At 45.1% G+C, this 13,768-nt stretch overlaps 1 protein-coding gene across 1 annotated transcript in view; it reads left to right on the top strand.

The window, feature by feature from the left end:
• Window positions 1-7,651: 7,651 nt before the first annotated feature.
• Window positions 7,652-13,768, top strand: part of pard6a (par-6 family cell polarity regulator alpha) — a 47,372-nt gene continuing 41,255 nt past the window's right edge. Inside the window, exon 1 of the mRNA XM_066684357.1 lies at window positions 7,652-7,877. Within this exon, the coding sequence (XP_066540454.1) occupies window positions 7,815-7,877 (63 nt within the window). The 5' untranslated portion in view covers window positions 7,652-7,814. The remainder of the gene's footprint in view (window positions 7,878-13,768) is intronic.

Here is a 13,768-nt window from a genome sequence, read left to right as displayed (position 1 = left end):
CTGAGGGGAGGAGTGTGGGTGGGGTCCCACTCCCAAAATGATGTATTTACATAATTCACTTAGGGACCAGGCCCTTCCTGGATGCTCTTTTTACACAAACAGCATTAAATAACCTCTTTAAAAGATGTATATTCTTCATTAGATCAATATCATTTACGTTTTACTTTTCTGGTCTGGTCTATGACACAGAGGCACTAATTAACTCAAGTTAATTTATATTTTTAATTCTATAATCCTCATACTTTTGAGTAATAGATCTCAGTGTGTGGATTGAATTGAATTAAATTTATGTCCACCAGATGGCGCAAGAGGTTTATTTAAGAATCATTAACTCTTAAACGTTCTCTCTCTCTCTCTCTCTCTCTCTCTCTCTCTCTCTCTCACACACACACACACACACACACACACACACACACACACACAGAGAGAGAGAGAGAGAGAGAGAGAGAGTTTCTTGACTGAATCATGTCTTCATACAGACTCAAATGGTCAGATACAAACTTGTTCACCATTAAATTAATAAAAAGGACTATGCCCATGTTTGCTGAGTCATTGTCGGCTGCATGATGTTTGTCATGTAACTGTCTAACACACACACACACACACACACACACACACACACAATGGTCCACCTGCTCACAAAGTCTGCTGGATGCTCAGGTTTTACTGGACCATTGCTGCTCAGCCACATTTTGTTATTCAAACATTCATTCACACATCTACCACCACTTCAGCTTTGTCAGGTTTGTGGTGGGTGAGGAGCCTGCGCAATGAACCGTTTCTGAACAGGGTGTCAGTACATGTTTAGGCATCACAGACTCACTCCATCCATCACACACTCACAGCTGTGCACAGTTTCACACACTCACCCAGTCACTCACACACTCACACCTGTGGATAGTTTCACACACTCACCCAGTCACTCACACACTCACACCTGTGGACAGTTTCACACACTCACCCTGTCACACACACACTCACACCTGTGAACAGTTTCACACACTCACCCAGTCACACACACACTCACACCTGTGAACAGTTTCACACACTCACCCAGTCACTCACACACTCACACCTGTGTACAGTTTCACACACTCACCCTGTCACACATACATGAGGGAAAACAGACTGCACTCCTCACAGACAGTGACCCGAGGTGAGGATCAATCCCAGGTTTAATTTGTTAGTGATTTTAATTCAAAGGCAGTTGTATTCATGTCAGAAACAGGAAGTTATCCAGTCTGCTATTTACATCACCTGTGTCCCAAAGCCTGGGCTGCAGTCAGTGGACTTCAAGACAGAGGGACTATAAAGATGGAACCAGTGCATTCTTCCTGGCCTTTAGACTCTAGATTAAAGTTGATTTTAAAATGTAAATTGTTCTTATTTGGATCTGCTGTTTTTGTAAGACTCAACATATTTTCATCCATGTTTCCCCCCCTCTTTTGTCTCTTTGGTCATGTTTGGCCTGAACAAGGGGTGAGGGCTTGACTTGTACATTATTAGGTGTGTGCTGCCACCTACAGTTTATCTCAGGCAATGTTTATTTAAACAATTGATTGCAAAGACAGAGATCAGGCCGCCCACGCTACACTGATTACAACACCTTCATGTCCGAAGGTAACGTTTCTCGAATATGATTTGACATTCGATGGAGCATTTTTATTCCCTGATACAGGTGTGATTCTAGTCGCACCGAGCTACAGTGTCCTAACTGAAATGCACTGGGGAATGGTGTTTCTAGGGGGTAGTCTGTAATGTAGACGCCCTCTGTCAGTTGATCTATCACTCAGTCAGTGACAGTTCAGCATCGACTGAGTACAGAGGCCAAAAAGACTCCTTCTTGTCTGCTCTTTCTCTCTCTCTCTCTCTCTCTCTCTCTCTCTCTTTCTCTCTCTCTCTCCCGTCCACCTGAAGACAACTGACTTAATCTTAGTGCACCTTGCCATCAGCTACTTTCATTACAGCCTCTAGCAGAGTTTCCTGGTGCTTTGTGCTCATTAGGTTCAGGGCGTGATTTACCACATAATCATCATCACATACTTCAGAGATATTTTACCCTGTTTAGCCGATATGTATTGGGGCATTATATGAACATAGCTGACTAATGAGGAAATGGATGTTTCAGAGTACAACCTGCCTTGGGTACATAGTATCGCCTCTTCTCTCACTCCTTAATACAAGCACGATGCTGTCCAGTTCAGACTTCTGCTGACTGACATGACCGTTCTGGATTGTTAGCCTTCTCCTCCAAATGTGTTGAGCTGTTCAGTTGACTTGCATTAGAGGTGTTCAAAAAGAAGCGGTGGCTGGTTTCAAATGTCTGCAGGAAGCTTGTGCTTGCCCTCACCCTCCTGGATTGTTATTACATGTGATTGGGGGAGTCCTACACTGTGGTGGTACCTTTTACTGTCTCTATATTTATATTATACTATATTTTATATTAAGTGGTGTTGATTTGATATGCCCCATTCATCTCCGGGTCTTATATTATATTCTTTTATTTTACACAGTTCTGTAATGAAATCTAACAAATCTCCACCTCTGCTTCTGGAAGAATTTAATGTACTTTTAAGGAACTCAACTGGACTTTAAACCACTGCTATACCTTTAAAGGTGCAGGTAAACGGTCTGTAGCTTTTGTGAAAATAATGTACCCCTACCGTACCTTTTTTTCTGAGGGAGAAAACTGTGATTTGGAATCATAAAAATGAAAACAACTGATTGTATGTTTGTAAAGAATTTGCAGAACTGAATCCTGCTTTACCGGGAATGTTCAGGAATGAGGAAAGATCTGATCAGTTGACAGAGGTCAGCAGGTTTCTCACCTACAGACACTAAAAGCATCAGATCAGAGAACTCTGACAAGCACTTGCATTCACATGAGCTTCTCTGTGACATCGTCCCTCCCTCCGCAGGTGAGGGCCATTCTGCAGTGCGCTCGTGTTGCTGTAATCTACCTGTCAGACTGCATTCCCAAAATTCTGCTTTGTTGCAATGCTATGAACTCACTGCAGATCAGTTGTCACTAACCACAGAATCCAAAATGATTCCTCAGACTTTCAGGGTAAGGTTTTTTTTTTAATCAGTAGAATGTGCTGTGAATATACAACTTACTACAACATTTGGTGCCTTGTTGCTAGCCCAAAACCAACAAAAACCCAAAAGGGATCTAAGAGCCCTGCTGGTGACATTCCTTCATCGTTAAATTGAAAATAAATGGCTTAATAATGCATGAAAATGAAACCCCAATCTGTGGGAACTACTTAATAAATCATGAGAATGAGACACGTACTGTGTGTGAATGACTGAATCCTTACTGCGCATGGAAACAAGATATTTAATTATTAATTACACTGCGTTAAGTATCTCGTTCTGATGCATTATTAATTCATTCGCAAGCTTTAGTTTATTTATTTTTCATTAAAGGATGTCACTAGCAGGGATCTGTAGTAATATGATATATCTACGTTTTTTAAAACAATAAATTTGGAGATATGTGAAGCATTAAGCAAGTTACCATGACAACGCACACAACCTTAAGACAGAGAAGTAGCACTTTTTGCTTTTTTACTTTTAATTGCTGCTGTGATTCCACAGATCTTTGTGGTTTATTGAGGTTTTGATTCACCGTTTTTACTCAAGTACAAGCCTCATGATATAACAGATCTTCATAGTTACCCTTATCTTACAACAGTCCAGTAGCATTGCATCAGTGGCGCTTTGAAAAGAAGTGTCTCTGGGAAGCACACGCTTGCCCTCACCGTCCCGGATTGGTGCCACTGTGTGTGATTGGGGGAGTACTAGATAACAGGGTGAAACTGGTGAGGACTTGGGGAGAGTGAGAGCGCTGGTCTTACTGTATTTTTCACGTGTGAGCTTTGAGCTCAGGTGTGACGTCGCTAAGATTCAAAGAGAGGGTGTAGCCATGTTAGCCAAGTTGTTGTTCAGGGTAAAGCTGCCGTAGACTTTGGGAGCATATCCGTAAGACATAAATAGTTCAATGCCATGAGCCCTGACCACATTTGAACTTCACAGAACAGACCAGCTTGTGGATTCTGTTAAAGCAGTTAATGCCAGAGGTCTCCCCCAAGATTCATTACTATCCACAAAACAGCAGCACTGCCATGGGGTCCCATTCCCAAATCTACATGCCTAATTAGGTGTCATAATCCAGACAGAGACGTGTTTTCCGAGCATTCCCCGTTTCATGTCTTTGACCCAGAGGCCTCTGATCACTCTGGTAAGATGTGTGGGAGAGCAGAAGGGAGCTGGAGGGCAGTCGTTCCATGCCAAGGATTCTTTTTCACTTGTTTTCTTTAAGCTTTAAGCCTGAGGAATGCTGGGTAGGCAGCTGATTGGCTGCTGAGCCTGTGGGTCGAGTCTGGTAACCTGCTGAGGAGATGTGGGAGAGCAGAGGGAATGTGGCGCCCTCGGATGCACCGACCGCTCTGACTGCATTACTCGCATACATACAAATACACACACACACACACACAACGCATCTAAGAAATCCTCCTCAACATTCCACATCTTGTCCCTCTCCACCTGCACAGGATCCGGTCTAAACACAAACAGTTAATCTAGCTCCAGCTTATACTGCACTGACTGTGCTGGTTTCAAAGAGTAGTAAAAATATCACAGCACTTGTACCCTCGTTACTCATGAAACATTCATGGAGCTCACTCTTGAGCGGCTTCACCATTTCCCTCGTCTACCTCGGAGCCGGGGAGCATCATTTATAGAACCCTTTTACCTCCCTCGTCTACAGATTTATTAGGCCAAACACTTCCACTGATACTATTAGTGAAAGTCTGCTAAACATCTGACTTAGGAGCAATGCCACTTTCTGCAACTTTAGAAGTAGCACTATTCAAATTGCTCTTTTTCTGGCGTATACACTCACACAGAAACCTTCCAACAGTCTAAACCCTTCCCCAGATGTTCAGAGGCTCTTCGCAGGAAGAAGGAGGGTACAAACTACATGTTAAGAGCTTTAATTTAGAAACAAACATTGGATGATCATGGATCTGAGGAGGATACCAGATCTCTAGACTATTGCTCCAGCAGCATATAAAGTTGGATGGTCTTGAATCAGTGTGCTTTTAAACGCAGTGGAAATTCATGAGTCAGTGGTCTTGCTCGGCTTTGCTCAAATCCATGGCGTTATAAGAGGGGTACATATTATTCTTCGGTGTAACATTGATTCACGATGACAAGGTTAACTACAGTGTGTCATAAAAAGCTTCGCGGTACCATGTGGAACATCTGCTCATGCTGTAGTGGACCGACTGTTTCTGCTTGCAGCTCCAAGGGTCGAAATACCTTTACAGCATGACGTGAACACCAACACCTGCGACCTCTTCAACTGACTCAGTAATGGAAAGCAGCTTATTGCTTGTGATTTGATTCCAGGTCAAAGAAAACGAGGATTCCAAGGCACAGTTTACAAGTCTCTAGGAGGTGATGATGTGCCGGTTTAAAAAAATAAAGCAACACTCATGGGAAACACAGTCAAGCGTTTGTGAAGACTTCATTTTCATTTGAATATTTTGGATGGCTAAGACCGTCTGATCCACCCATGCCAAAAACGACAGCAATTCCAGTGACCTTCGGGTTCAGCCCACTGAGCAGAGTCTCTATAGAGGCTTGTATAAGCATTAAAATCCAAAGAAAACAGGTCAGTGCACAAGAAACAATGACAACAACAGCAGAGAGGCAAGATAAGCATGTGGAGAATGTCTAACCTTATTCTGGGTCATTCTTTTAATTCATGAACACGAACACTGATTAGAACTGTAGATGAAACAATTCTTTCAAATAGTGGTTCTCCATGTACCACCTCTGAGCGATCTGTGATACAGGTTCAGAACCTCATACCAGTCGTTGTCGGCTGATGATATCATAGCCAATGTTCTAAAAAGAATGATACACTTTTCTTGTGATGGTGAATCAGGTAGTTCAGCGCAGGAATCAAGGTTGATTTTCATGGTCATACTCCCTTAAACATGTGGTAGTGACTATGTACGAGATCCAGATGGGTGGGGAGGGAATGGAGCGCAGCATATCTTATCTGTCTTACTTCCAACCAGACCTCTCTCAAATAACTCACATTCTTAGGCATCCTTCAACTCTACAGCTGGAAACTGTGGCTCACTGATTTAACATGACAGAGCCTTACACCTTTTTCTTTTGTGTGGAAATGAAAGAATGTTGTTAAACATTAGCAGGAAAAGTGTGGACATCCGTTACAAGAACCTGGTTTGAAGAGTAAACATTTACAAGAAATGAAAACTGTAAAATCATAGACATCCCACTGTACAAGAAAATGTGGTCTAAAAATATGAAGCTAGTGAAACTAGTTGATTGTACACTTCTTAAATCATGCTAACTGCTGCGATTAGCCAGACGCTAACAACAACAAAGAGGTCAAAGATCAAATATATCTTTTAATAAACACTCACAAAAACCACAAAAAAACGATTACTGAGAAATACCCGGTTTGACAGGTGAAGTGGTTTATTCGTGAGTGTTCTGCGGAGTGAGGTAATTAGCCTCCGCGCATGACCAGACAACCTTTTTCTTGCTAGTGGAGATAGCAAGCATGCTAACGACAAATCTTTGACACAGAAAGACAAACAGATGAGTCAAACAGGTAATTATAGTGATGACACTGCTGACAACTATCCGTGAAAGAATGAAAGTCATCACATACTCCTCCTCAGCTAGGTCATTATTAGCTGTGATGCGCTAAAGAAGAATGTGTGCCTTGACATTTTTTAACACATTGCAGGAAGTTTCAGCTTTGAGCAAGTGGAGCGGATTAAACCTCAGGTGCGGACCTTGTCATAAGCATCTAGCGCAGGTTCTCCACAGTTCTGCGTCCATTGTTTCCCTCTCTTCTGGACCATGTCTACCTTCTCCACAGCTAAACAAAGAGTCTGAATCTTTTCAAACACTTACTCTACCCTCGTTGCACTCCATTTTAATGTCATTTTCTGTTTTTACCTTTTTTGTGATGCACTTTACACCTAAGTATTTAATTTTATTTTTTTATTATTCAGTTGCACTAAAGTGTCTGTCTGCGGTGTTCGATCTCAGGAGTGTTTGTTTGTCTGTTGTCTACAGTATTTTCTCATGAACAGCGCTTTGAATGACTGCAGTGAGTGAGTATAAAGAGTGCTATATTAATAACCTTGCCTTTTTATTACCGTGTTTAAGTTACAGTTTCAGGTTCTACTCCTGGAAGGATTCTAGATATTAGAACATTTCTGTAAGGATTTGATTGCATCCAGCCTCCTGAGCACACTAACGAGGTCAGGTACTGCACTGGATGACTACTTCCGGGTCACAAACACAGCCCCAACTCATCCCAAACATGCTGTGTTTGATGCTCCACAGTCCCCTGCTGGAGACGGGTTTATACCGCTCTGGGCTCCAGAGTGTGGAGGGTGTAGACCACAGTGTGGACGCGCTCCTTCACCGTGACTAGACGGTCCTGTCTGTCTGGTTGTGGTGACGTTTCGTGACGGCCGTGGGCGTGTCTTTAGCAGTGGGCGGGACGGCGTGGGCGCTGACGTCATTGTTATTGAAGGTGGGGAATGTGGCCCCGCCCACTCGCGGAGCAGCAGCCTGTAACGGCAGAGCTCGCGCTCCCCGCCAGTACAGTACCGCAGAGCGAACGGAGCTCTAGACACACACACACACACACACACACATCAATGCTGCTAGTAACAGTCTGCTAACGCTGCCCCGTTCACAGAGCACACGGGGACTGGAATACACATTACACACACACACACACAGTACGGACCATGTCGAGGAGCCAGAGGACGCCCCTGAAGAGCACGGACAGCATGGTGGAGGTGAAGAGCAAAGTAAGTGTAGGCTGTGTGTGTGTCTCTGTGTGTAAATGCGCGTGCTATGTGTGAGACGGGCGTTTGGCTCGAGCTGAAGTTCTCTGTTCTCTGTTCTGATGGAGCGCATTTCTGGTGCAGTGTGTGTGTGTACGCGCTAGGAATATATCACCTAGTGGGGACCTAAATCTGTTTACACACTCACATTGCGGGGACCGTGTTATAGTCAATCAAACGAGTTTAAGGCAAAGACATGTGTTGTGATTAGGTTAAGGTTAGGCTCGTGCCACCTCTGGATAATGTAAGGATATGTCTCCATACAAATGCATTAGAGCCTGTGTAATGTCCCCGCAAAGCACGAAAACACAGTTTGTGTGTGTGTGTTTGATGCTGGATGTACGCAGTGAAGCGACCGGGCCCCGGCGATCAATTATGCATGTTGGACACCGCAGCAGCGGTGCATTAAAAATAGCCAATCAGCCATCCCTCCGTCCATCTCTCCCTCTGTCCATCCTTCCATCTGTCCCTCCGTCTCGTGATACACACCTGTCCTCAGTCCACCGCACACAGGAGACACACTGTGAACGCTGTGGCTTGTGTTATACCCTGATCGCCATGAGCTGGATGTGGACGGTACTCATGCCTTCAGTGATATTTGGACTATGTTCAACACCCTGAAACATCTCATTGAACACCTCAAGTGTAAACAAACCCAAGCTGTGGTTTACTGACAACCCCATAGAGGACTACTCTTACTCCACATACGATTATTAACATTAAACGGGTCTTATTATGAACAACAATCACATTTTCTGTGTGCTAACTCCTTCATTTGGAGATCTGGATCCCACCAGCACACACAATGGGAAACACAACCACCTAGTAAGTTTTTGTGGGCTGCCTAAGTCTGAAAACTAGGTGAGACATTCTACCTCAGCGCCGCTTCTTCTGAAGAGGGATGAGACTTTAGGATTGACGCTCCCCTTTGTCCGAGTCTCTCCAATAACAGCACTGGACCCGTGTTTATGTGAGAGCGCAAAGACGAGGTCAAACAGAGCAAAGCAAACACAATGAGGGCAGAGACATAAGAGCACTGAGTAAAAATGGAGAAGAAAGAGAACCGAGCGAAAACAGCTAAAACACAAAGCTTCTGCTCCTTGTTCCTCACCGATTTTATTAATAAACCAAAAACCACATTCCTGTTTTGTGTTGTTTTGCTCGATTGTCCGATGTTTTTGTCTTTTAAATGTTCATTCTTATTGTAATCAGCGCCATTGTTTAATTGGAAAGTGCAGCAGCTCGTTATCATTTAAAGCAACAGGCGCTGAAACCGGTCGTTCTGAACCGACTTGTTGAGATTGGGGGAGAACACTGCTGTGGGGTTTGATCCTTATCACAGATGTTTCATTAAGAGACAGAACTCTGTTCACTTTTGGAAAAAGGGGAGAGTCTGTCCTCTTTAAGAACAGTGGGAGGCATTGGGTATCTCTATTCAATAAAGAAACAGGAAATGGCCAACTCTTCCTGAATATATCAGCTTAAAGATCAGTCAAATATGGGAATCAGCTGTTTTTAAAGACACCCTCCAGTGTAAATCAAGTGTGTTACCTTGCTACCATGCCTGTGTGTTCACACTCTACAAGGCTAATCATGAGTGAAATAATCAGTCAGTGCCATGGCTGAGCATTTCTGCTTCGAAAGTACAGCGTTCCATGACAGTCTCAAAAAATATTCCACCTACAAACGTGTGTTTTTGGACTGTGAGAGGAAACCCACGCAGACACAGAGAGAACACACCACACTCCTCACAGACAGTTACCCGGAGGAAACCCACGCAGACACAGAGAGAACACACCACACTCCTCACAGACAGTTACCCGGAGGAAACCCACGCAGACACAGAGAGAACACACCACACTCCTCACAGACAGTTACCCGGAGGAAACCCATGCAGACACAGGGAGAACACACCACACTCCTCACAGACAGTCACCAGGAGGAAACCCACACAGACACAGAGAGAACACACCACACTCCTCACAGACAGTTACCCGGAGGAAACCCATGCAGACACAGAGAGAACACACCACACTCCTCACAGACAGTCACCCGGAGGAAACCCACGCAGACACAGGGAGAACACACCACACTCCTCACAGACAGTCACCAGGAGGAAACCCACACAGACACAGAGAGAACACACCACACTCCTCACAGTCACCCGGAGGAAACCCACGCAGACACAGGGAGAACACACCACACTCCTCACAGACAGTCACCCGGAGGAAACCCGCGCAGACACAGGGAGAACACATCACACTCCCCACAGACAGTCACCTGGAGGAAACCCACACAGACACAGGGAGAACACACCACACTCCTCACAGACAGTCACCTGGAGGAAACCCACGCAGACACAGGGAGAACACACCACACTCCTCACAGACAGTCACCTGGAGGAAACCCACGCAGACACAGGGAGAACACACCACACTCCTCACAGACAGTCACCTGGAGGAAACCCACGCAGACACAGGGAGAACACACCACACTCCTCAGAGACAGTCACCCGGAGGAAACCCACACAGACACAGAGAGAACACACCACACTCCTCACAGACAGTCACCCGGAGGAAACCCGCGCAGACACAGGGAGAACACACCACACTCCTCACAGACAGTCACCTGGAGGAAACCCACGCAGACACAGGGAGAACACACCACACTCCTCACAGACAGTCACCCGGAGGAAACCCGCGCAGACACAGGGAGAACACACCACACTCCTCACAGACAGTCACCCGGAGGAAACCCATGCAGACACAGGGAGAACACACCACACTCCTCACAGACAGTCACCCGGAGGAAACCCACGCAGACACAGGGAGAACACACCACACTCCTCACAGACAGTCACCCGGAGGAAACCCACGCAGACACAGGGAGAACACACCACACTCCTCACAGACAGTCACCAGGAGGAAACCCACACAGACACAAAGAGAACACACCACACTCCTCACAGACAGTCACCCGGAGGAAACCCGCGCAGACACAGAGAGAACACACCACACTCCTCACAGACAGTCATCCGGAGGAAACCCATGCAGAAAGCCCCTCTTTTACATTTCAAATACAAATAGTGACCCTTGTTACTAATCTACATGCTCTAAAACTAGTTTTACATAATCACATAATATTACGTAATTCAAAAACAAGAATTAAGTGCACTGTTGGGACACAGAGACTGGGCTTTGTTGTGTTTGATTATAAAGAGGAAAGGGCCGTGTTTATTCGGATGATAAGATGGCGCGTGTAAATAAACGTCCAGGAGGTCAACCAGCTCCTGTCTCCAGAGTCTTCCTTCCAGGGAGGTCACACAGCTTGGCACACATGCGCACTGAAGGAGGGTGAAAGTGTAGAGTCACATCTAAACCACGTTTAAGGGGATTCGTTTTTTTGTAAATAACTAAATAAGACATTTTAAAGAACAGAGATGAGTCTGTAGGGGGTTTGTTGATTATTGGAAGGGGACTATAAAGGGGGCATGTTCTACCCCTTTTTCAAAAAGAGAGTTCTGGATCTTAATGACATGACTGTGACCTACTTTGGTCAAAATACTACAAGAATCAAACCCCACAGCAGCGTTCTCCCACTGTCTAAACAGCTCTGTTCAGAACGGCTGTGTTCAGCACCTGTTCCTTTAAATGATAATGAGCCGTGAGTCTCTGCACTTGATGTAAGAGGTTCAACAAACTTTGTGTGTGTGTGTGTTGGTGGGCTCCATATACCCAGTTTACTATGCACATGCACTGAACAAGTGTGTTCTTTCGTAAAATGTCCCCTTTAAGCAAAAACCTAAGATTGAGGATGTTGTCTTGTTTGTTTGTTTGTTTGTTTGTGACAGTGAGGATATGATAAATTCACACATGCTGCTGGCCACTACGTCTGCATAATGTTTTCCACATGTTTTCTTGAGTGTGTTGTGTTTACTTCAGATGTTTCAGTGAGGCCGGCTGTGGCTGTTCTTCTGGAGGAATGTTAGAGAAAACTGCTTTGGGAATGTGTAAAAACTAAGAATAGGAGACCCCCCAAAAAAAAAAGGCTTTTCTTGTTTTCTTTCTTCCATCACATGAAATTAGAGGCCTGGCTTTGGTGGGTACCACTTCAGCGAGGCAAGGGATGGAGTCGGATGTGGGGAGACGGCGGGCCCTGGATTTCGATTATTGTCTGAGGGCAGTAAATAGCAGAGTGGCAGGCTTTGGTGCTTGCTCATGGTGGTGAATGTGAAGGGGTTTGACCTTCTCCTGGTCAGAGAAAGACAGTAATACCTCCAGACTTTCCTCCTCTCCTTTACTCTCCCACATTCCTTTTACCCACTCGCTCCGGATGAAAGAATTCCTATGGATGATTAAATTGACAGAGCTCTCCGTGACTCAAATTTCACATTAAATGTCAATCCGGTTTGTGTCGGCTCGGGTGTTGCACCACGTTCACACCTCCCTCCTTCGATTCATGACTCATGGCAGGAGCTTTATTTAGGGCCTCCTCGCACAAAGCACTTTTGAAAACTCAGAGGTGCTGAGAATCCATGCTTTTTTATGAGTGTGTTGTTGGTGGAATGCTGCTTGGGACCGTGTTCTCTCACATGGTGTGTGTTGGGTTAGTATTTTGGCAGGTTGCATTGGCCACTTGAGGCTCTGAAGAAATAGCACTACAGTGAAGTATGAGATAAGGCAGGTTTTAAGGTCTTGGTTAATGTGTGCTCTGAAAGCCTTTGAAAGGTAGCAGACCGACTGGATGCTTTTGGTCGATAGCGAGTCTTGCTCAGGTTTTATCTGGACGTTAGAAGAGGAAAAATGTTTCCCAAAATTAACCACCTGAATTCAACAGCAGTGGACTGACGCTTCTGAAATCCTAGCCCATTCCCAGTGAGCCTGGACGGACCTGAGACGTTCAGAGATGTCCATTATTGGACCCTCCTGGCCTGACTGGCTTTGTTGTTGGTCTGGTTTTATATAAATCTAATATTAATCTTTCCAGAGTAAATCAGAAATGTTTTCTGTGTGGCCATAAAAGGAGAATTTCTATGTCCAAACGAGTCTTGTAAATCTTCTTGAAAAGGTGTATCAAAGCATTTTCTCTGGCCCACATTTATATGTTTCATAGACATCCCTAAGTCATCCATTTCACTTTTTTTAAAGGTGTTTGTGTACTGTGCACTGTGGTGCCCATAGGAGTCTTGGCTTATTCAGTTTGAAGTAACGAGTCAGTAGATTGCAAACTTTATAGGACGAAAAATGACAGTCCCGGCGGCACGGTGGTGCAGCAGGTAGTGTCACAGTCACACAGCTCCAGGGCCCTGGAGGTTGTGGGTTCGATTCCCGCTCCGGGTGACTGTCTGTGAGGAGTGTGGTGTGTTCTCCCTGTGTCTGCGTGGGTTTCCTCCGGGTGACTGTCTGTGAGGAGTGTGGTGTGTTCTCTCTGTGTCTGCGTGGGTTTCCTCTGGGCGACTGTCTGTGAGGAGTGTGGTGTGTTCTCTCTGTGTCTGCGTGGGTTTCCTCCGGGTGACTGTCTGTGAGGAGTGTGGTGTGTTCTCTCTGTGTCTGCGTGGGTTTCCTCCGGGAGCTCCGGTTTCCTCCCACACACGTTGGTAGGTGGATTGGAGACTCAAAAGTGTCCGTAGGTGTGAGTGTGTGAGTGAATGTGTGAGTGTGTGTTGCCCTGTGAAGGACTGGCGCCCCCTCCAGGGTGTATTCCTGTCTTGCGCCCAATGATTCCAGGTAGGATAAGGGTTACAGATAATGAATGAATGACAGTCCCATTTTGTGAACTTTTTCTCACACTTTTTAAAATCACATTTAAATTCTGATGTCATTATAAAATCTCTGTATCTACTTAGTCTGTCCTCA

This window comes from Hoplias malabaricus, chromosome 11, assembly GCF_029633855.1.
Source record: "Hoplias malabaricus isolate fHopMal1 chromosome 11, fHopMal1.hap1, whole genome shotgun sequence".
NCBI classification, from domain to species: domain Eukaryota; kingdom Metazoa; phylum Chordata; class Actinopteri; order Characiformes; family Erythrinidae; genus Hoplias; species Hoplias malabaricus.
The sequence above is the reverse complement of the archived record's forward strand: the minus strand, read 5'-3'. Positions and strand labels throughout refer to the sequence as shown.